Source organism: Clupea harengus, chromosome 13 (genome assembly GCF_900700415.2).
Source record: "Clupea harengus chromosome 13, Ch_v2.0.2, whole genome shotgun sequence".
NCBI lineage: Eukaryota > Metazoa > Chordata > Actinopteri > Clupeiformes > Clupeidae > Clupea > Clupea harengus.
In genome coordinates, this window is record NC_045164.1 from 26,005,435 (window position 1) to 26,030,826 (window position 25,392).

The 25,392-nt window shown below is 44.7% G+C and overlaps 1 protein-coding gene and 1 long non-coding RNA gene across 2 annotated transcripts in view; both read right to left on the bottom strand.

The window, feature by feature from the left end:
* The window catches only part of ldb3a (LIM domain binding 3a), a 55,510-nt gene that overhangs the window by 13,325 nt on the left and 16,793 nt on the right, over positions 1-25,392 (bottom strand). The window contains 3 exon segments of the mRNA XM_031578933.1: positions 12,984-13,207; positions 14,872-14,947; positions 20,378-20,526. Of these exon segments, the coding sequence (XP_031434793.1) occupies positions 12,984-13,207; positions 14,872-14,947; positions 20,378-20,526 (449 nt within the window).
* Positions 6,439-7,835, bottom strand: LOC122133433. The gene is made up of 2 exons (XR_006152754.1): positions 7,144-7,835; positions 6,439-7,106 (listed from the first exon to the last, which is right to left on the bottom strand). It is a non-coding gene; the product is annotated as an uncharacterized LOC122133433 (long non-coding RNA).

Genomic DNA, 25,392 nt, shown 5'->3' on the forward strand with positions numbered 1-25,392 from the left:
TCAAATCAGTCCTGCTAAAGAAAATAATGAAATCAAAGTAATAATTTGTGAATAACAAATGTCACATGTAAAAGCAAATGCAAGACAAGGCAATTCGTGTCACAATGAACTGAACAATCTTTCAAAATAATCCAAAATGTAAAAACAGCAGAATCAACGAAAATAAACAAATACAAGAGGAAAAGAATCACCAACCAAAGGCTGCACATGTCAATCAACTCAATCACAGATATTATGCCTTAATGCCTCAGTTTGTTGGTGATGGGGGCAAAATGCGATGTTCTTTCATTTGGAAAGCAAACTGTATGATCTGTGCATGATGCTACCCAGGGACAGTGTGTGTGTGTGTGTGAGTGTGTGTGTGTGAGTGTGTGTGTGTGAGTGTGTGTGTGTGTGTGTGTGTGTTTGTGTGTCTGGGGGGGGGGGGGGGGGTGTTTGGGGCTGGAGGCAGGCACCTAGCAGCAACCAGCCTGGCGGAGGACTGATGGCTGACCCCTTGTCACCGCGACAGCAACCACCACCACTCTCAAATCTCTCTCTCACTGATGAGACCCAGAAGACACGTCACTCGGTGAGGCACGTCCAATTAGTTCACTTTAGGCTGACAGTAGTGTCAGAGAGATATTGCCTTCTAATAATTGGGAGTTGCGTCTGTTAAACTAGGCACAGAGAGAAAGAAGCTAGGAGGTGGTGACTGCTGGCTGTTAACCCCTTATCACTGTCTGTGGTGAACTTGTGAAGTTGGTCTTTAGTGCTCTTGGCTAGCTGTGCAGTCTTTGCATAAGGGAGCGCTTGAGGGAACGTCAAGTTGTAGCACTGGTTCTGGCAGGGGGGGAGGGGGGAGGGGAGAATATCACTCACAGACACTGAAAAACATCTACATTGACTATCAGCATTAACCTACACCAGAGGCAAGATCGACAGCTACAATGAACCTGAACTGCATTACAATCGCCTTCAATCAGAAGATGTACTTTAATCGATACAGATGATAATCTAATTTCCTCCTAGCTTAAACTGACTGACTGAAAGTTTTATGTTGCCTCAGCTGATACGCTCTTTCACAATTCACACACACACACACACACACACACACACACACACACACACATAAACACACACACAGAGACAGACAAACAGACACAGACACACAGACACAAACACACGCACACCCACACCCACACCCACACGCACACGCACACGCACACGCACACGCACACGCACACGCACACAAATACAGAGTTACACTGAGCCTTATATGAACGTAAAAACATAAGGGGGGGGGGGGGGGGTGTTACATATTAAGCATAACAGCACATGTATGTATGTTACACGTCTCGGAACACGGCAACTTCTCACATGGGTGCACTTATTTCATAGAACTGATACCTGAACTGAAGATAAAACCTAGATATTTTTTCTACAAAAGGTCCGTGTCGGACTGTGCAAAATGAGAAGGAAAGAACGATTGAGACCAGGATTCATTCGGGGACTTTAGGTCTCTGTTGACTGAACCACTTTCTACATGCTGACCTGCCAAATGAACTGTGTCTATGGAAATGTTCAAGCATTAAAATGCATTGCCAAAATAGTGTGAGGCACAATGAGGGATTGATCCAGACTCTACAGTGCCCCCTACTGGTACAGTCTGTTTGCCACAGTTGTTAACAGGGAAATTGCATTCATCCTCTTGCCAGAGCAACTAGATTAGTGCCACTCAAAGCATCATAAAATTCAGTGTTATCATTGTATTTACTGAATATCATTACTGATCCACCTTTTACTAAGCAAATCCCTAAGCATTCGGGCCGGGCAAACAGCACTTAGGTCCGGCGCATGCATGAAGGAAGGGGGTTAGGAGATGGGGGCAGGAGGGGAGGTCTAAGCTCCATGCAGCCGCAGGCAGAAGAGGGGAAGACAAAGACAAAGACAAACATAGCTGGGCACATGACAACTAAGTGTTTGCACGCAGTGTTTGACTTAAGTATTCTTTACATAACTGGGATACGGCTAGGTCAAGATTCTAAGCTTGTCAATATTAGTTTGAGTGAACTGGTGAATCGGTAACATATGTTTAGGTTTAAGTGAACTGGTATATAGACCAGTGCATGGGTGTTCTGTTATTAGTGATGGAGGAGCAATTGCAGTTATTGGGACAGTATGGAATAATACATGACGAGACACACACACACACACTTGAACATACAGACAAATACAACCTTACACACACATACACACACACACACACACACACACACACATACACACACACACTATTTCACAGTTTCTCATTCATTCGTGGATATCCTGTTGCTATTTCGCCTTTAAAGCACTAAAGGGTGAAACGTGAAGAGCAAGAGAAGAATGGCAAACGATGGCACACAATGATGGAATGACATCTAGCACTACCACTAGCATACCTAGTCTAAACACCAAGGTTAAATATTTACAATCTATGCATTAAAGAAATATCTACAATCTATTCATTTTGAAAGGCACACACAATGGAAAGAAAGAACTCATGCTAAAAGCTGCCGCAAGAAAATGTTAGCCGTTCTCGCTAACTTCTGTCAGCCCTTACATGTGTAGTGAAAACATGGCATAACTTCAATGCATTTCGATGTTAAAAAATACAAATGCAAAAAAGACAAATAATCTGAAACCGCTAGCTTACGGCAGCTTAAAGCATGTACGGGAGAGATCCTCTGGTGCAAAACATAACAACATCACAAAGCACTCTACCACATCACTACTGTAGCATCAGTCACTACAACCACCACAGAACTCTGTCAGGCCTTCCAACACTACCAGGCAGCACACTTCCGCATATGAACTCAACTGCTGAACTAGTCTAATGGCGAATAGACAGATCAGTGAGTGTGACATAAAGCAATGTCCTGTCACTGACACCTATGGGCTCAGCTATAAAGGATGAATGATGGGCAAAGGAGGGCTGGAGCACATCTGCACAGTGGGTCAATTAATGAATTAAATGCAAATGTACGCTAAAGAGTTACAGGGATTGAGTGTATGTAGGAGGATGGAGGATGGAGGGTGGAGGTGGAGATGGAGGTCTGAATGGAGGTACAAGGGGCAGCAACAAGGGGTAGAGGGGCCAGCCACCCAGGAAGGAGTTTGGGGGGGAGGCGTGGGCACAAGCACTCTGGTGCACTCACTCTCTCTACCCAGCATGCAAGTGGGGTGAAAGGTCAGGAAATCGGAGGCAGCCAACGAGCAATGATGCCAAGAAGACGCAGTTAGCAGCGGTTGCAGTCAATTCACTCACCATCACAAACAGTCCACAGCACAGGCTGACACAATTTCCCCTCGGTGACCAACAGACAAGCACGATCTTTACCTTTCCTCTCAGAAGGAGAAACAAGGGCCTGGCATGGCGTGGCGCGGCACTACTGACTACTCACAGGTCTGAATACTTCTCCCCTCTTTTCTCTCTTTCTCTCTCTCTTTCTCTCTCTCTCTCAGGGGCTGGGAGGATGGAAAGATGCCCCACTGGCGATGTGGTCTGATGGCTTCTCTTTCCTTGTGTTGATCCAACAGGCACGATCCTGTCCCTTCAGCCAAGGCTGAACCCTAAAGGGCTCGACTACTGATAGGGTGACTAATAGTGACTGAAGAGGCGGCCTAATAAGAGTGGACTGGACTGAATAAGTGTTCTCTGTGTTGGTAGACGATGGTTTTGATATCATAACTCGTGGTTCAGCTCAACTGTGCAAACATCTGGACTGAATGCAGGGATGAGATGATGTGAAAGGAGAAACTGCAGTTGTGAACGTTTTAAATTGCATTACATTAATTTAAGTTTACAGCCACAGGTTTGGCTTCAAAAAAATGTGTATCGACAGAACAGCTATGTGTGAAAAAGGGCGGTATTCAAAAAATCATGGTATGACCTAAAACGAATGTAAACTGACCACTCCATGAGGGTTTGACACAGTCCCAGATTTATGACAACATCTATCTGAACATAACTGTTTCTGCTTTGATTCACTGAATGCTACAAGTTTTCTACTGTGGCCGGGCAAAAACCACAAGCCATCTCATGACACTGCTAAGACTAACACTGACCTTTTAACCTCCTTGCAAGACATGTGCAGATCTCACAATAATGTCACTTTAGTCACCACTACTACTCAAGCCTCCCCTGGCACTTGTGTAATTCTAATCAGATGGGCATAAAGACTCAATGTTTCTAGGCTGTTACTCATGACAAAGACAAATCTGGGAATTCACTACAAAAGGCTATTTAATTATGTGACTTAATGGCATGGTGGTAATGATTTGATAATGTGAATAATTCATTGTAGTTGCTAAAGGCAGTGAAAGGTTTACTGCAAGAGAAAACGGATCTAGCTAATGATGCTAGCTAGTGAGATGCTAATGACGCTAGTGAGATGCTAATGACGCTAGTGAGATGCTAATGATGCTAGTGAGATGCTAATGACGCTAGTGAGATGCTAATGATGCTAGTGAGATGCTAATAATGCTAACGACGCTAGTGAGATGCTAATGATGCTAGTGAGATGCTAATGACGCTAGTGAGGTGCTAATGACGCTAGTGAGATGCTAATGATGCTAGCTAGTGAGATGCTAATAATGCTAGTGAGATGCTAATGATGCTAGTGAGATGCTAATTATGCTAGCTAGTGAGATGCTAATGACGCTAGTGAGATGCTAGTTTTAGTTCACGTCACATCTGAGGAAAGTCTGCAGATTGAGAGGAGAATAGAATGCCATCTACCCACTGAAAAGCCTGTAATCACATGCAAACCATCCAAACAACAATCAAAAGCCAAGAAGTCTTTCTCAAAGGTGGCATCACATTTATTCATTCAAATTGACAAACTTTAAAGAATGTGATCAATCTAACTGCAACTAGTCTTTAAATAACAACGAAGGTAACTCGCTTTAAATTCACAATCAAAAGTGTGAGGGATAGAGCCAAAAGCCAACAATATTACACTTCAGGGTAGAAAGCTTAAAAGACTATGTCAGTATGCCTTTCACATGAGACCCAACTCTAACTTGCTTTCTCATCACTCAATCATCTCCATCTATCCCTCACTGTCGTTCATTTCAACATGCATTTGCCTCTCCATTACAGAGTTAGAAGCAGTTATAGTGATGCCACGTCTTAAGTCGCACTTTCAGATGAGACTTTGTTCTGGCACATTAAGGATCTGCGCAGACATACCATTGTGCCAGTTTTTCAATCTAGCAAAACGTGGGCCTTTATGTTCTGATTCAAATTTTTCCCTGTGGCATGAAGGAGGGAGAAAGGGAGGGAGGGAAGAAAACAGACAAAGAAAGAGAGAGAAAGGGGAAAATAAGGGTTAGGGACTTTTAGAGCCTCCATTTTCCTATCTGACTCCAGTAATGCATTTCTAAATGACTTGAACTTTCCATTTTGTGTATCTGTTCTGAACAATAGCCTCAGTAGAATGTGGAACTCTGTATGGATTTCTAAGCTCAAGAAGGGTGGTTTGAGATTGAGAAGTGTTCTGGAACTCCAAGCCAAGGGTATCTCTTTAGAAAGCTCTGGGAGATGTCACTGCCCTGTCAGTGGGGCAGAGTGAGCGACGAGAGAGTAGTTCACTGTCTGGATACCAGAACACATGAGAACTCCATGTTTTTCTAGGCTAGGTTATAGGCATGGACATGAATATAGCGTTGGTCCTAGCGCTAAACTGTTGGAAAGTCCAAAAGCTAAACCTCAGAAATGGGCTTCAAGTTCAGCACAGAGAGTGATTTGAGGCAGGGGTCGCGGAGAGATAAGATCTCCTTCGAGTGGCTGACTGACAGAAATACTGCTCTGATTAGGTGATGGGGGGGTCAGAGGCCTCCACCTCCAAAGGAGGGTCTCTCACAGGCCACCAGTAGCTGCTGCTAGATGCCTACCTTGACTTCATCAGACGGTCCTCATCGGGGTCTTGCACTGGAAGAGGGAGAGAAGGGAAGACGGAACACGCAAATCAGTTGGTCTGAAACTTACTGTAAATTTGGCCAACAGCTTTCTGTTACCACAAAAAAAATAAATAATAATTCTATAGTTTTACTCAATACTGTTCAGTGGCTAAACAACAGCAAGCTCATGTAGTATTTAAAGAAACACTGTCACATTAAGGTGTGGCTTTAACATACAGAATAAGTAATAGTTTTTGACTGTAGAGTAATAATCCAAAGATGAAAGCTATGCTACTGGTCAATATGAGAAATGTTGATTATTGTTTTAAATTCTGATTGAGCGCCAGGTCTGACACTTACTGTACTCGGTGCCAGTGAGGTGGGCCAGGATGCGGAAGGACTTAGACTGGTGTTGGGAAGCGAGACGGGTCCCCTCCTCAATCTCCGTGGCCATGTCCTTCTTCTGGATCACTGCCTGATACACTGGGGATGCACTGTCTACAACACGGTCTTTTACTGGGAGAGTACTGGAACCATAGAGAGAGCCGCCCGAGGCGTTAGAGCGACCAGCCACCCCGAAACAGGGGACCAGAGAGAGAGAGAGAGTCTCTGCTGATAGTCATGGTTTGGTTTGGCATGTGTGACACTCAAACATGTGAAGGGGTTTATGTCAGCCTCATAGAGTGGTGAGAAATGTTTATATACGTACAGCATGTGCAGATAAACAACAAAACAAACAGACAGACAGACAAAACAAAAAAAAAGCTTGGTGACAGACTGATGTGGCTAATGGCTAAGGCAAGTAAGCTTACATGTAAAGCACTATATCTGTGGGGCTAGACCAACATGGCTTTGCTTCGAGCATTTACATGTGCGGGAAATCATTCAGTACAAACAGTCAGGAATGCAAAGACACAGAAAAGAGCTCAGAACATTCTCTTGAGGTAGAAAAACACTAAATCAGCTTTGGCCAAAGCCTGGCACTATAACTGGCGCTGGCAAAGCTATCGCTAAGCCATTCGGTTTTAAAAACTTTGACATGACTGAAACCACCCAACTGATCTTAGCTGCGCTGCGAAACACTGAAATCAACCCAGGAATCCCTCCTCCAGGGAGAGTATGAACTTTGAACTTCAACCATCAAAGTTCAGAGAACCAATAATGCCAAGAAAAGCTCCCGCAACCTGCTGGACAGCTCTGCTACGTTAGCTAAGAGTGGACCTGCTGGACAGCTCTGCTACGTTAGCTAAGAGTGGTTGGGAAATGTACAAAACTCCACCTTAGGGGCATTGAAAGTATGGTGGTGATAACATGATACGGATAAAATGCAGTGTTACGTAGGTTGTATCTGAAGCGATTTAACTGGTCCAAAAGGTAAATGAATGGAATAAAAGCAGTGATGAAATGAAAGCATTTTTTTTTTTTTAAATGGACATTTTCCGATGACAAATGTTAAATAATAGAGCTTGTGCTTGTTAGGGGCAGTTTTAATATTGCCCTTTTGTAGAAAGCCCTTTGGAGACACATCTTGGGGCCCTGGGAATTTGTTCACCATCTATACAGCTATCCTTTATACGTGACATAAAACTGACCATTGCGATCTTTAAGGGGACTTCCTTTGAGATACCTGTGCACTTTTAGATTTTAGTCCTGCCAGTGATGTCACCATTGCATTTGAGTGGAAACAATATGTGGTAATCTGTAATCCAGATTCAGATTCAAAAGGCACACAACAAATTGAGGGGGAGAGGGAGGGAGAAGAAGGGGAACATGGAGAAGGGGTTAGAGAGGAGAGGGGGACGGTGCTTGGGGCTGAAGGGGGGCGGGGGGGGGTGGGTGTGTGGATGGGAGGGCAAGTGAGTGAACAGGCAGAGATGTGACAGGCGGTACAGGGGGCTGTGCCCACCATAGATTGGATTACTTACGCCAAGGGGGAATCAGCAGGCATCTCATCACTGAGGGGGGGGGCAGGGCATAGGGGGGGCAGGAAGCGAAAGACAGCAAAAGGTGGTGGTGGTGGTGGTGGGGGGTGGAGAAATGAAGAAATGGATAAATAGAAAGGGCAGGAGTGAGAAAGGATGAAAAAGACAACGGATCCCACCTAGTGACGGCCTTGGTTACCCCCCTCTTTGTTCACGCTTGGAGCAATCATGACCTTTCTCTAGTGGTTTCTGTTACAGTGCCCTAGTCACTGCAGAAGGAGTAGGTGACTGGGAAGACTATGTGTGGGGAAAATAAACTAAAAATAAATAAATTAATAAAAAAGAATCCCTCAGATTATCGTAAAGAAACACCTCAGTTAAGGAGGAGGAGAAATATCTGAGAAATCCGCTACTGTATGTGGAAAGTACAAACCCTCGGTCATTTCATTCTAGAACTGTGACTGTTACCAGTATTGTAAAAAGGCCCATTAGGGTCAGTAGCCCTCAGTGTTGCACAAGTCTGCTCAATTAATTGGTAGGTAGCTACCTCAAATCTTTGAAGGTTGGGGGTTGTAACATTTTTCATGTTAAAGAGTTTCCTCTTGAGGTAAAGTAATAAGTCTTTCACACAGAACTCTCTAAAACCATATCTGTTGACACACCTTAAATATGAGCACCTATTCACCTATTCACATAGCTAACAAGCAGGTAGAACACTGTAAAAGAAAGCACTGCTGAAATCTGGGTCTGGTACCCCACACCCAACGTGTCTGTGATATGTCATACGAACACAGACTCCATGTCACGTCAAACATGTCAGCTGTAGTATCACATGCCCAATCTGCACACTGACACAACTATACATGGCTTTGCATACATGCCTTCCATGTATTGATTACATACAAAAGTATTATCTCAAATAATAAATATCTAAGTAATACATTACATTAGAACAACTGTTTTGTTGAAGCTAATAAAAATGGACACCACTGTGATTTCTGTGAAGGATTTTGTCCTCACTAGAAAAGTTTTACTATTACAGGTATAACCAGTATTTGATACACTGGCAGAACAATAAGCTGATGAGAGCATGAATGAATGAATGAATTAAATCAATGAATTAATGAATCAATTACTTAAAGAGAGAAAGAAAGATAATTGATGAATGAATGAATGAATGAATGAATGAATGAATGAATGAATGAACGAACAAGAACCTTCACATCCTCCCCAGAGAGTGCGCCTTCCTTTTGAAAAACCTGATCCTGATACTCAACATAAAACCCACAAAAGCCACGTCTGCTCCTTATCTCTTGCTCCTAACTGACAACACACACCAAATCCAGGAACCCCACAGCAAACCAAAAAAAACACTTCTCACGTACACACAAAACCACACAAAACACCTCTTACGTACACACAGTGCATTATGTTTAACCTCACTGTGCCTTTAAAACAAACACGTGGGGGAAAAAAATACTCTTTCATTGCAGTCAATCGTCTGACAAAATCCTGTACCAGTTAGACCCCAAAGCAGATTTCCAGAGGAAGTCTTAAGCTTCCAACAGCATCAAGCAGCAGCTCATACAGCTCTGGATACAACTAGCACAGGAGAGGGAGGAGCTAATACAGCTCTGGATACAACTAGCACAGGAGAAGGAGGGGCTAATACAGCTCTGGATACAACTAGCACAGGAGAGGGAGGAGCTACTGTAATACAGCTCTGGATACAACTAGCACAGGAGAGGGAGGAGCTAATACAGCTCTGGATACAACTAGCACAGGAGAGGGAGGAGCTAATACAGCTCTGGATACAACTAGCACAGGAGAGGGAGGGGCTAATACAGCTCTGGATACAACTAGCACAGGAGAGGGAGGAGCTAATACAGCTCTGGATACAACTAGCACTGGAGAGGGAGGAGCTAATACAGCTCTGGATACAACTAGCACAGGAGAGGGAGGGGCTAATACAGCTCTGGATACAACTAGCACAGGAGAGGGAGGAGCTAATACAGCTCTGGATACAACTAGCACAGGAGAGGGAGGAGCTAATACAGTTCTGGATTTAACTAGCACTGGAGAGGGAGGAGCTACTGTAATACAGCTCTGGATACAACTAGCACAGGAGAGGGAGGAGCTAATAGAGCACTGGATACAACTAGCACTGGAGAGGGAGGAGCTAATACAGTTCTGGATTTAACTAGCACAGGAGAGGGAGGAGCTAATACAGTTCTGGATTTAACTAGCACAGGAGAGGGGGCAGTGGTGGTGGTGGGGGGGAGGGGGGTGCATAGGGACCATGCAAGCAAAGGGACAGGCATGCCAAGAGGGTGCAGTGCAGTGGCTGAGACTCTTACCCGTCTTTATGTCCCTGGGTCTGCCCAGCGATAGCGTCCATAATAGCGTCCTGAGAGTACATGCTAATGGGGGTGTTGTACTGGGCGTGGATGATGGTGGCCTTGCCGCCCGGGCCTGGAACCTCAATGGGCTTGTGGGTGGACAAGGCTGTGTCCTTCAAAGCAGTGGGGTTGAAACTGGGGCAGAGGTAATCGTTGCTGTGGGTTTAAATGAACGTGTGTGTGTGGGGGGGGCAAAGGGTGTTTTTTGGTATGAAAAGAGAGAGACAGAGGAAGAGAGAGAGAGAGAGAGAGAAAGGAAGAGAAAGAGAGAGGGTGAGGAGGAAACAAAGGTAGAGGAGGGGTGTGAGAAGGAGTGAGGAGAGGAGGAGAGGAGTGAGAATTAGTGGCGCACATGATAAAAAAAAAGAACAGGGGGCTTTGAAGAAGGGCTGACCCAAAACGGCCCAAATCACACTCATCCGCAGGCTACGAACACCCACAAGCGACTAAAGCAAACCACAACACATTTCATCAGTAAAGCACGTCTACAGGCAACAGGCCATGTCGCTTCATTCTGTCAACTGGCATGACCTCGACACTTCAATCAGCAAAAATCCATTATCCCGCTGTATCACGTCAGAAAAAATACATTCCGCATATGCACTCTAAAAATACACACACACACACACACCCACACACAACACACACACACACACGCATACACACACACACACACACATGGACACTCATACCACGCATGCAACCACAAATCAATTCGTAGACAAGCCATTTGCCTCTATCATCATTCCACGACCCAAGACAAATAACACACTCCGCAGCATGATGGCAGAAGTCTCTAGCAATTCAAGGCATGTGTGTTTTAGCAGTTAAAGCAATTTGTCCAAAGGGACACAGGCTACGGTACATAATATGCGCCACATTGAAAATCTTCAATATAACACAAAATAGTATACTGTGCACTGGCAGACTAGTCTCGGTCAAGCGCGACAATATGAGCCACATGTTTTCAGAAGATGTGTTCAGAAGAAGTGTTCACATAAGACCAAAGTCTATTTAAAAAACATATGGCTGATATCAGCTCGCCCGACTCATGCAATGAGGGCACACTAACCCTAGGCCTAAACACACAGCACACACACACACACACAGCACCTACAATATGACACCATGCATATCGACCACACTAAACACCCATACTATAACACACAGCACCTACAATATGACACCATGCATGTCGACCACACTAAACACCCATACTATAACCATACTGACCCTCCAGGAGTGTTGGAGATAACCTGAGACATTTGAAAGACAGCGAGGGAGAGAGAGAGAGAGAGAGAGAGAGAGAGAGAGAGAGAGAGAGAGAGAGAGAGAGACCAAAGGGAGGTTAGTAACATTATTCAGTGTTCTCCAGGACTCTTTGAAACATCTGAGGGGGTGAAAGGTTAGGGAAACTTGGTGCCTGCAAAAGAAGGGTGGTGAGTCAGTGATCTGTGCCATTCCCAACTAAGAGTGAAGGGCCGGCCATTATCTTCATTCAGCCAATAATATTGAGGCCCATCTCTGTGTCACATGTGTGAGTGATACCCACAACACATTTCTGCTATCAAATTACACATTGCCAGGTTGTGAAGGAAATATTAGTGAACAAATATTAAATGTCTCCAAATATGTGAGTTGCAGAGGATTCAGAAGAGGGAGAGGAGAGAGAATAATAGAGAGACGCACGCACTGGCGTGAGGGGAGAGAGGGGAACATGAACCCAGGCATTCCTTTTAAATAGATGACAGGAACAGGTGCTTTACCCTGTCGTCACGGTGCCAGAGTAACTCTATCCCCTCAGACAACTGTCAAAAGCCCGCAGCGACGTGCGCTTCGAGAACACACCTCTCATTTTCACCCTTTCCTTAACAAAATGTTGCAGCTCCCCAATGAAGAGCAACGGCGGTTTGATATCACAGACTTTACTATAATTCTATAATTATTATCACATTATAAAATCTATTTTGACTGATTCTATAATCATGTTTGACACTTGGCTTGAAGTTTAAATATAGTTGTGTATGTGATATCAAATCCTGATTCATTTGTTGGCATTCTGGAGGAAGGCTACCCGTCAAATAAGGAGATATCAGTGTGACGTTTCTACATTCCCAGGCTCCAGGGACTTTGATACTAAAGGTAACTCGGGAATGAAAAGCGCAGCAGAGCCGGACACCAGGTGAGGGTCAGCCTCATGAGGTCATGAGCGAGTTCCAGTCATTATGAGGTCATGAGCGAGTTCCAGTCATTATGAGGTCATGAGCGAGTTCCAGTCATTATGAGGTCATGAGCGAATTCTAGTCATTATGAGGTCATGATCGAATTCTAGTCATTACCATCTTTAGAATGTTCTGAGACTTCCCCAATCCATTTGTTAGAAAAAACAGGACATCAGCAGGGCGTGGTTATGCCTCCTCACCCATCTCTCTCACTGACTCATCTGTTCTGCTCAGCATCTGAAGAACACTCTCCTAAACCTCTGCGAAGCTTATTGCTCAATCATTCTATGATTACATATATTCAGAGGAGCAAGCCGATGGACCACTTCACAAAATCAAAATGCAGATCCCAATGTGTTCCTCTTAAAAGCAGTGGACATCTCCTAGCAGAGTGACTGTGTTCCTTTCTGTAGCAGAACAAATGATGGCCGCGGCCGCGGAGAGTTCTCGAAGGCATAGCCACACCTAGCTGCTAGCCTTAGCGTTGGCATACACCTTTGTGCCGCCTGCTTACATACCCCAGTAAAAAGCCCGTGCCGGAGCCCTTAGCCTTCTGGCTCTCCTGCACCATGGCGATCTCTCTCAAGGTCTCCTCGGAGTAGAGGCCGATGGGAGAGTTGTACTGCGTCCTCTGGGTCGGGCCCGGAGACGTCCCCTTGGTGGGCGTCAAGTTCGCCTCACCGGAAGTGTCTATGGCACCGGCTGGGGCATTAGGGGGCATGGGACTGCCATTTATTTGCCCCTTCAAGGAGGAGAGACACGAGGGGGAAGTGTTTAAAGGGGGGGGTGCCCAGTGCGGGGACGGAGCACAACTCAGGTCTGCACTTTAAAAAAAAAAAACGATAGTTTCTCCAGCAAATCCTCTGAAAAGCTTTCTGAGTTCCACCACGCGCTGGGTCTGAGAAGAGTGCAGCCTAAGCGCTACACTTTGCTCTGTGGTCACTAGAGGGCACCCTTCCCCAGAGGCAGATGGCCAGGGCAGGTGCTCGCCAGGTACTTCTGGGTACCTCTTAACGTCCGTGGGGTGAACTCCAGCGGCCAGGGTTTTATATTACAGACCCTCTCAGGAGTGATGTGTGATCCTCTTCAAAATGCCTTCACAACCAGGCTGGCTTTACAAGGCAACCCTAGCACACACAACAACACGTACAGTACAGTATGCGTATGCGTATGCGTAACCTAATCTGGACTATGTACGTACATGAGACTGTGGTCGTGCCGTTCTTAAGAGATTTATTATTGATCTATTTCTCAAACCATCCTTAACACCTTCTTAGTCCCTGCATGTACATTATAAACTTTATTTGGTTTATGTCAAGGGCACAGGAAACATTAAGGAAACACTGAAAGAACTGTGATGTGCTGAGTCTGAGCACATGTATGTGACTCGACATGACGATGAAGCAAAGCCCTTCTCAGAGGTTGCTGACCATTTGGGCAAGAGCGTACGTGAGGTAAAAGGAAATTCAATGATCTCCAGACAGCACTCTTTATAGGACTATCTAAACATCGCTTTACCAAACCAAAGGCTGACGATACTGTTTTCGGATATTCAAACAGTATGATGTTCTAATTTTAAGTACCTAACTTCTTTCTATAAATAGAACATTGACGCATGTAAATCTATTCCAGTAGACCCATAAACAAAATTATGAACATTGAAAATGAGCATAATAGATCCTTTTTAATGAAACAGTTAGCTAGCTTGCGAAGATTTGAGGCAACCTGTTGCATCCATCTTGCGTTAACGGCATTTAGTAAAATCGACCGAGGCTGTTTAAGCAGAATATCAGACAAATTAACATCCGTCTGACTGACAAAAGAGGGGGTTGATCTGCAAGGTGGCTTTTGGGGGAATCCATTGATAGTGTGAAGAGAAACCCTGTGAAACTTCAACTCAAGTTGCTACTTTTTATACACTCTACAACTACATAACAGTTGCTGCAAAAAAATCTAGCGTTATTAATCCTAGCCTAATTGAAGGAGTGAAAATGTGTTTGTCATGGTTTCATTTATTAAGAACAAGAAGGGTATATAAATCTATGCATTTTTGAAAATGAATGTTGTGTTGTTGAGCATCAACCGATGAAACTCCCCGGCTTATTGTAACCCCTGGTAATGTTCATGTGAATCAGACAGACGGCAGGCCCTGCATGGCATAGGCTGTCTTTAGGCTGACTGTTTCTGTCTCAAACTGTGTGAAAATGGTGCATTTAGCTGCCAGGGAAGGATGCCCACGAATCGACCCCGACAGTTTTAGGCTAAGCCCCTCAAGCTCCTTTTGTTTTAAACTCCTAGCAACACCCCTGAGAAAGCAGCAACAACAACAGCAACCAAATCAGCTGGGCACTCTGAGCTGAGCGTCTGACGCGTGTGGCTTTGAGGGGAAGGAAGGAAAGGGAGTACCTGCTGGTGAGGGATGCCTGCGGGCATGGCTGAGGATTCGATCCTCGAGCCCAGAACTGAACACGGGCGCTTGGACCTGCGGCAGAAAAAAACAAAACAGAAGATGAGAAATTAATGGCAAAAATATTCATACTTCACCACCCATTTTATGCTGTGAAGACTAAACGGCTCTTGAAAGAGAAAACTGAATGAAATACAAAACAATATGACATCCATATCGACTCATGAACATAAACCCACAGTTTCATTTGTAAGCTAGGAGCACAGAGAGGGACGCTGTTCCGGCGGGTCAAGGGAGAGAAAAAAAAGTCATGGAACACATTTTTTTTTTTTTTAAGTGTAGTTGCTAGCTGTTAAAACAAACAAAAAATAAACTTTAAACTGTCCCACAAACAAAACATTATTTATTTACATTAAATTCACAATTTGAAGTTATTCGCAGAAATGTCTTTATTCATGCCGTTGACATACTATCTACACAATTGCAGTTTTATAAGGTCTATCTTAATTCTAAACCATAATAAATGTACCATTGCACCATTGCACACAATTTTTTTTACAAAATCTATCAATGCATTTTAGGTAAATATTCGTTTAAAACAAATATCATAGACTTGTGTCATAGACTGTGACATCTCGAGCCCTCTCTCGGAGGGAAAGCATAATGCTGTGTGGCGTACGCCATTGTGATACTTGTGTGATGTTCAGTCTGAAAACGGTGTGTGCCGCTTTGTCTCAGTTTCTGGGATTGAACGACACGTTTACTCAACATGATGAGAGACGTTCGGAACGGACTTTGGGGGTACGTTTTCTCTTATTTGGGGGGTTTGTCAGTGGTGTTATCCAATCAGCAGCGATGTTTATATAAAGCACACAGTATAAAAAAGGCAGTGCACACAATAGATCACACTCAAGTCCTTTACAAATGCAAGATAGGAATAAAAAGTTGAAAAAAAAATGAAACATGTGATCAACCCGATTTCATCAGGCTCCGAAAATTCTTCAAAAAGAACTCACAGGGTGTTTAACCATTTCCGTTTAAATAGACATTTTACGTTTTGTCAAGGCTTAAGGAGGAGAAGGGAGAGGAGGAGGGGGTATTCCAAGAATAACTCAGACATGATTTACCAACATTCACTTATATAGTGACAAGTCGCTCAAAGTGGAGAATTATGCGGGGCTAAAGAAAAATGCCAACGCCAGCCAAACGCCCATGAATATGAATATTACAAAAAAATCATTTACAGATTTCGTATAGTGACAAAGGAGCCATGCCTGAGCCTGAGCCTATCAAACAGGTTCCAGTCTCAATCTGGGATGTCCTGGATCCTCCTCCGCCATGCTCCAGTACAAATGAAGCATGAAATCCATATGGACTCATGTACATAAACCCACATCTTACTCAGATGGATACTGATCCTTCACATAAAACCCTGTCCTGGAGGATCCTGTTGGCTGTTGAAGGTGGGGGAGGGCTGAACTGCTGCCCTGAAAGAGGTGAAAAACAGGAGGATGACCCAAAAACAATCCTCTCAGGTATGCAGAAAATCAAAACGGAGGGACATGCCACTCCTTTTTTGGGTCTTTCTTCTGTTCCTCATTGCGAACCGCACCGCCCGTAAACCTTATTTGATCTCACACAAGACTTATCAGAACTGCACCCTCGGCTCGGCGAGATTAAGGCCGTTTTAGGAAACCCATCACTCGAGGATTAGGGGCACCGCAGGGCCACAGGTTTGGCCCATATGGGAGAGATATCTCACGTCTTACTGCTGCTTCAGGGCTTGCACACACCTTTGCGTTATACAAGGGGAACGGGTAGGCAGCCATTTTGATGGCTTGACCTCAGGGTAAGGTCAGAGGACTACTGGAGGTGCAGGATTTAGTATTTCATTTTGACGCAAGAAGATGGTGGAGGAGACGCGATAACTACCTGAGAGGTTTCTAAAACTTCACAGAAATGCTGTGACAAAAACTCATCTGTCAAAGGCTGTCAACTGCTCTTTGAAAAGGGTGTCTCCCAATCACTGGCGTGCCACAGACACACAATAGAGTTTCCCCAAACAATCTCCATCCAGATCTTTTGTATTAGGGCAATCAGACTCCCCATTGTGTGCAGTCTAAATAAGGACACTGTCGGCCGCGACAGATCGAACGCGACAGTCCAGAAGAGTAGCTCCCTTCCTTTCATCATACCGACTTGGCTGACCAGGTAAGTTCATGTGAAACCTTTTCCTCCTCATTGATTTTGTCAGTTAAATCCACTCAAATCCACGATAATCAGCAGCCAAATAGGGAGGAAAGCCTTAAAGACAAGGTTCCAGCGGGGTTCAGGAAGGGTTATTTTTGGGAAGGACTGGAGTCAACTTGTGCAGGTATCTGTTTTTGAATCTTGGGCTATTTTTCTCTGTAAGTTTAACTTGCCTGTTCTGTTGTTTCCAAGGTAAAAGATGTACAGTCAGCACTGAGACACCGACTCCAACCAACCAGTCGATGTTAGAAAGATAAATAATATAGGTAGATAAAGTAAAATACAGGCATTCTATAGGCACTGTGTTTATAGAAAATAATTGAAATGAAAAGTGTCAGTTAACAAAAAAAAAAGTTCCTTCTCCAGCCCAGAATGATCTCCGAGAAATGACATCTGGGGAAGCAGGTGATCTGACGAATGTTTATGTCACTGAGTCGGTTTAAACGGCTGGAGACACCGAAGAAATGCCCGTTCCGGCACAAATAATGCTCATGTTCTTCACCGACACAAATAATGCTCATGTTCTTCACCGGTCAACAGGCAAGTCCACTTCACAAATGCTGTTGAGAAGTACAGGTCAAGCATATGCAGCCTCAGGGCCGTTTTTCAGGAACAACGAGAGACAAGGAGGAGAGGACAGGAGAACTGAACACTGAGAAGAGACAAGAAGCCATCCAGGCACTTTATGCCGAAGGGTATCTGTCAAAGAGGTCCACGCAGCAGTAAGAGAGCGGCACGCTTTCATATGAATCACTTCCATCACATTAAACACCATAGCCTGTCACCCCTTTTAATTGACTGCGTAGGAAGGCGAGGCAGGAACAGAATGCAGTGACCTTTCCCAGCACAACACCATACCATCCATCCACCCACCCACCCACCGAACCAGCCAGCCAGCCAGCCAGCCAGCCCCGCACTTCACCTCCCCCCGGCACCAAAGACGAATACATTCATTTGAGGATCCAATGCTTTTCAAGCCCTCGTGTTATCCATTGCATTGACAGAACCATGAGGAGACGTCAAAGCATCATGGAGCTCAAGGTTAAAAACTTGTTAAGATTGAAGCAAAGAAGGCCTTGTTTTTTTAATCAATTTTATATTTTCTGCCTCTATGACAGTGGGGAGAATGTTTTCTAACCTTCCAGCCAAAACCTTGGCTAAGATCTTTATGTCTAAGATCTTTATGTCTAAGATCGTTATGTATAAGAGGCACAGTCATCAGGATCTTTTCCCTTTTTAGCTATGGGGGTTATGCAGGCCTGGTTGGGTGCTGGCGGGACGTCACCCAGTCTAAGGGACTCGGACAGAACAGAAGTCAGATGGGGAGCGAGTTGTGGGGGTTCTTTTTCAGGCGACTTTCCTGACTGCATAGCTGATATGGCTTCAGTTATTTCCTCTGTTGCTAGCAGTTCTTCTAGTGTTTTCTTCTAGTCATGAGGCAGTGTTGGGGGTGTTAACTCAACTGTAAAGACCCTCCATGGCCCTGTTGTGGGAGTGAGACTGGGAGGTATATAACCTGTTGTGAGAGTGAGACTGGCAGGTAGATAACCTGGAATAAAATTCTTTAAATGTTTCATTGATTTTGGTCACCTCACCATTGCCCATACGAATCTTTGTGGTGATTTGTTTAGCTCTCATGGTGAAATAGAAATAGAAATAGAAAAGCCTTTATTGTCAACGGAAATTGTGGACACATATGGTGCAATGGAATGTAAAGCACGTAAGACAAAATGAAGCAGAGTTGTAAAGACATACAAAGCTGTCCTTTAAAAAAAAAAATGTTTTATTAATGTCTGACTAATTACAAATGTATTCATTTGCTGATTCCTGTCTCTAGAGTTGTATGGCTCAGTCTAGAATGGGACACCATACAGAATGGGTATCTTTGGAGTCATCAAGTATCAGCAATAAAATGATATAGTGTTTGACAGACACACAAAAAACTGTCTACTGTCCATATTGAATTTCATGGTGGAAGCGTGCCACGTGGGGAGGGCGAGGCTGATTAAAAGGGCCATAGCTGATGTCATCTAATTGAAAGGGCCATAGCTGAAGTCCTTTCCATTTAAAAGTGCAGGATCGACTGGAGCTCTTACATCTCACTATCAGATATGAGCTGGGTGGAGTTTTTTTTTTGTTTAGTTTGAATGATTTCATTCATTCATTCATTGATCAGCGCCCGTGGATTTGAGATTGTATGGATGTAGTCCTCTCAGGGGTCCTCTGCACTGAAATGCATTAAATGAGGTTGGATCTCTGGCGGGGGATAACCGCTAGTAATACGTGCCTCGTTGAAATGCGCAAAAAACACAAGAACATGCTGAAGGGCAACTTAGCTTAGGCTGTCCTCTAAATACCAGCCATGGATCCAAATTCGGTTCTCTTTAAAGCACCCATGTTTGATGTCACATTTGTCTGCCTACACTCTGAACCATCAGAGGGATTCGGGTCCAGATGCTGAATCAACCCTCAACTGATTTTATATGTAATCAATATTTTGCCATTTAGCCGAGGCTTTCATCACCGTGGCAAAAAATAACATTTAGTTAATTTCACTGGCATTTGAGCGCCCTGGATCGTGGCCTTTACAAAACACAGGCTCACATCAAACATGCAGCTCGCAGATCAATCAGGTTCAACTTGGAACCTCAGGCCCAGTATGAGGAGGTAAATAAATGATACAGTACATCAATTTATAATTCATTTATAATATAACTGAACATGTCTGCTTGCGTATGAGTGAAAGGAACAGGCCTGGGCATCTAAAGCGCTGCCAGCTAGCAAGCTAACTCATCCCTCACCACATGAAACACCAGTCACCATTCCAAACCCTTCCTGGCCGCATGACACCTAATCTCCCTGTCTGATCTTTATAATTACACGAGATGTGTCACAGCACTGTCCATCAAACGTGAAAAGAAAGGGGGCTTAGACGAAGCCTATTAATTCACACACCGGGCCCCAGTCACACACACACACACACTCTGTGACACACACACACAGATGCCTATCCCTATCCCTGAGGTATTTGCAGCAGAGGATTCACTCTGGCATGCTGTTTAGTCTATCCCATTTGCAGGAAAAGAAACAGCCATTTCTGAACTGGTGCGAGTGCCTTATAAAGGCTTACATCCGAATGAAAACCAGCTGTGTGGTGATTTTCCATCCAAAGCGATGGCTACTGGTGCTGCCATCAATGCGGTTTGTTTAGCGGAGTCTTAGAGTGGTATTGAGAGGGAGCCGTGTGTGTTTTACCTGGTCATAGTGAGGGCCAGGTTAAGGGCACACTTGATCTTGTTCTGGGCCTCCAGGTGAGTCATTCCGTCCGTGCTGACCCCATCGATGGCCACGATGATGTCGCCCTGGGTCAGGTTGCCTGACGAAGCCTTGCTCCCAGGTGTGATCTGTGGATGGACAAGCAAGCATTTTGAGTCACGGTGTTTCGCACACAGCACAACCGAATGCAACACAACACAACACATTACAGTGCAACATAAACACAACACAACACAACACAACACAACACAACAACACAACACAACACAACACAACACAGCACATTACAGTGCAACATAACACAACGCAACACAACGGGACAAGCCAGTGGCCAGTGCCAAGGCATCAACGTCCCACTCAGAGTGTCTGATCTCTGATTACACAGGACGTGTGAATCCGGCTAAATAAAAAAAGGAGGCACAGCCAATCCGTAATTAAGAAACAGAAACACGCCGCTATGTAATCCATCCCAAACAGCTGGACACATAAAGAGGTAAATGCTGTTTCCGCAAAACTAGAACATCCCAGCGGCAGCTATTAATCCCGCTGAAACTGGGAATGGAAAAATCCCAAAACATGGTCGCAGTGGATTGATCAGAGAGTGACCCTGAGTGAAGCCCTACCTGTGTAACTTTTCTCTCCCGTCATCTGTCGTTCTGTTCAATGGTCAGTGTGTTTATAACCTGCTGTTCATTGGTCAGTGTGTTTATACCCTGCTGTTCATTGGTCAGTGTGTTTATACCCTGCTGTTCATTGGTCAGTGTGTTTATAACCCAGTGTTCATTGGTCAGTGTGTTTATACCCTGCTGTTCATTGGTCAGTTTGTTTATACCCTGCTGTTTCCTTTGCTCTTTGTCACTTCATTGGATCATTTTCTCCATGTGTGCCAGTATGCCTTTGTGCTCAGTTTGCCTAGTTTGCCAATGTCCTGTTCTTGCCTTCTCGTTTTTGCTCCTGTTCGTGTTGTCTGCTCCCTTCCCTTCCCTGCCTGTAACCCTCACCCTACTCTGGACCCTAACCCTTACCCTAACCCTAACCCTTCCCTTCCCTCCCTGCCTGTAACCCTCACCCTACTCTGGACCCTAACCCTTCCCTTCCCTCCCTGCCTGGATTCTGGATTCCATTTGATCTACTCTTAGTTCATGGTTTACCTGCTTGGTTTTTGTTGCAGAGTATCTTTAAATAAATGTAAAGCTTAGGAACAAACTAAGGCACTTCTATCCATGAACAATACTGACTGTTATAGCCTTAGACTCTCAAGGAGCGACGCTGACATGCTGACCTTCAAGGAAAAAGGTGTTGATTTGACTTGCCTGTACGGTTTGTTTGTTGACACGTCATTCTCTACTGTTTACCCGTCAAATCTCTGCCAGAATCCTCCCCAACACAAACCCGCTCGGCTGATCTCAAGTTACACTCCAAACTGACATTCCTCTCCCTTTCATGCGTCTTCACAGTTTATTGGCTTTTCTTTGTCTATTCGGTGCACATCACATGACCTCGTTGCACTCGTCGCTAGAATCCATCTCCATCGTTCAAGTCTCAAGGCTCTCTGAACGAGCACATGTAGGCGGATCGACTCCGCGCTACGAACAAAGAATACAAAATGTGCGATTATATGGTATAAATGTAATTCTTTTACTTGGGAAAGTCAGACGTTATGAATGTAAATAATTGAATGAACTGAAAGCAGATGAGGGTAGCTGTGTAGAAAATAGCATTTTTGACATTTCGATATTTTCATTATCTCTCCGCATGTTTGAATCGAATAAGATGACTGTACACGCTGTGCAAATATAACAACTACCTTTTACTAACAGCCAGGTTACTACAGTGAGAGCAGACTGTGGCGTCTTCAAACATTAAATTGAGCAGTAATATTGAGGTGTTGTGATGTGGGAGGCAGTGTTGACATTTCTTCTCTAATCTGTTAAATCCGGAAGGGGGTGATGGGGTGGTATGGGGCGGTTCAGTGGTGTATTTCAGGCCACAAACCATCGTCACACCGCCGACTAAACAAATCCCTCTGCGCTCATTGAATGGTAGAAGCAGGCGGTGAACTGGAAAGGTAGAGTTCACTCAGCTGTGCAGCACAGTAGAAATAAGCAACAGATCTGTGTGTGTGTGTGTGTGTGTGTGTGTGTGTGTGTGTGTGTGTGTGTGTCACTGACACGAGCACCTACCATCTACCCTCATCTCATTATCTTAGTGCCCAGGGAGCAGCCAGTTCATCACAGACTTATCCACACTATTCCAAACAAGACTGGAAGAAAGGAAGAAACAAGGGAAGAAAAAAGGAAAAGAAATATAGACGGGGATAAACTAGGCGACAATGAAAGAAAGAAAGATAAATCCACCAGGAGGCCGGGTGTTAACAGCAGCGCAACAGTGCTCGATTATGCATCTCCCTCCTGTCTCCCCTTGCTCTCTCTCTCTCTCTCTCTCCCTCTCCCTCTCCCTCTCCCTCTCCCTCTCCCTCTCCCTCTCTCTCTCTCTCTCTCTCTCTCTCCTGTCTCCCCTTGCTCTCTCTCTCTCTATCTCTCTCTCTCCCTCTCTCCCTCTCCCTTCTCTCCCCTTGCTCTCTCTCTCTGTATATATGAGTGAATAGGCCAAAACCCCGTAGGAGTCTCCCCCATCTCCTCACGCAAGTCGGTCTCCCTCCTGTCTCTCCCCTTGCTCTCTCTCTCTCTCTCTCTCTCTCTCTCTCTCTCTCTCTCCTCTCTCTATATATGATTGAATGGCGACAGCCCTGGAGGAGTCTCACCTACTCCTCACTCCATCTCCTCACACGAGTCCGTCTCTCCTCTCAATGAATGAATTAGGGTGCTGCGCAGCAATGCACACCACAGCTAGGAATTCATATGTGGCAGTGAAGAGGTGTTTTAATAACTACACCTCTAATAAGAAGTTCATACGTGGCAGTGAAGAGGTGTTTTAAAAACTCCACCTCTAATAAGAAGTTCATATGTGGCAGAGAAGAGGTGTTTTAAAAACTACACCTCTAACACGAAGTTCATATGTGGCAGTGAAGAGGTGTTTTAAAAACTAGACCTCTAATAAGAAGTTCATATGTGGCAGTGACGAGGTGTTTTAAAAACGACACCTCTAATAAGAAGTTTTATGAAACAATAATCCAATCCAATTAAAAAGCAACTATAAAGCAACAGAGAATGAAAGTATTAAATATTACATGTAAGGTGAGTATGGACTTTGAGCTTGAATGATCTACCTCAGGTCAAGCCTTTCCCCATTCTCCCCCTACCACTAGTACCCAGCTGTTCCCCAGAAAACCATCAGTCCCTGGAGCTCCAACAAGCCTATCAGTCCCTGGAGCTCCAACAAGCCTATCAGTCCCTGGAGCTCCAACAAGCCTATCAGTCCCTGGAGCTCCAACAAGCCTATCAGTCCACAGTGGACACATGCATGCATGCGCCTGGGTTCACACAGTGATCTGACTCAAGTGGGGATTGTATACGACGTACATGTCACAGGCTACTTTCATTTACAGATAGCGCTTGTCTGAGATCTATGGACCCAAATCCATATTTAGCTACAAGGGCCCACGTAGATATACTACCGTCCAATATCAGGCAGAGGGGTCACCCCACACCCCTGTGGACAGAGAGAGGTTCATGTAATATCCTTCACACCCCTATGGACACAGAGAGAGGTTCATGTAATATCCTTCACACCCTATTGACAGAGAGGGGTTCATGTAATATCCTTTCCATGCTGCTGCTTGGCAGCGACGCTCAGCTTGCTTGTTGCTGTCTTAGGCGAAGGTAAACGGATATCATGAACAAATACAGAAGAAGGAACACTATTCTCACTATCTGACAGGATATCAGTATTACCAGGGAATTGAAAACAGTGCGCAATGCAATGTCTCAAAAAACTCCTTTTTTTTTTTTTACTTTTTATATAAAATACTTTCCCAGTAGGAGAGGGTTGGGTAAACTAGCATGGCTAATTCATGCTTCAAAATCAATTTTAATGACACAATGAGCTTCCTTCGGAAATGAACTGTTTATACTGTGGAGAGCAGAGCGTGATGTACGCACAAGCATGCTATTTGTGATCAAACACGATGAGAATAATCATTAGCCGGCAGAAAGAGTGCATGAAAGACGAGCCTCTAAGCTTTACGTTTACAACATATAGTATGACAATAACAGCTGTATGACAACACGAAGTCATACACCAAATGCAGTATCTCCCTCAGGAGACCAGAGAATTAGCATTGTGTGTGTTTGGCTACAGCCCAATGCTGACAGGAACAATTAGCACACCTTGTGTCCCAGTGCTCAACTAACCCACTTTCTGAGTGTGCAAGATTACTTTCTGGCAACACATCAAAAGCAACCTGTGTGTGTGTGTGTGTGTGTGTGTGTGTGTGTGTGTGTGTGTGTGTGTGTGTGTGTGTGTGAGCAGCCATACACCTATTGGGGTATGAGTCTCTCCAAACCCACTGAATAGGATTTGCGTGAGCAATGAAAGAATAAAAGGCCTGACAGGATTATACTGTTTTTTTCCCCCACTGTCAAGCGTCTTAAGCTCGAGCAAATGATAAAAGCACAATTTCAGCCTTTCGTCAAGCCGGAGGGTGGGTGGGCGGGCTTGAAGGGAAACAAACTCTCCTATCGAAGGGAAAGATCACCTACTGCACATTCTCACTCTTTTCTTTTCTACTGATTTTGTTTTTCGCTCTCTTTCAGTGCTTCCTTCTCTTCCGAGTGACAGCTGCGCTGGCTTTATGGCTCCCAGCTGCTCCCAGCTGCTTCCAGCGCCCTGGTGGCGGCGCCCGGTATTGTGCTCAGACCCTTTTCTCTGCTCCAGTCCAAATGTCATCTCTAATGAGTTTGCAAAGTGGCGGGTATCTCCTGACATAACTTAAAAGGTTGCTGTGGCGTGGCTAATGCGGGCGCTAGCTGCATTGCCAGTAACTCATATCTAGGGGGGTGGTGGGGGAGGGGTTTCCTTCCTGAGCTACAAAA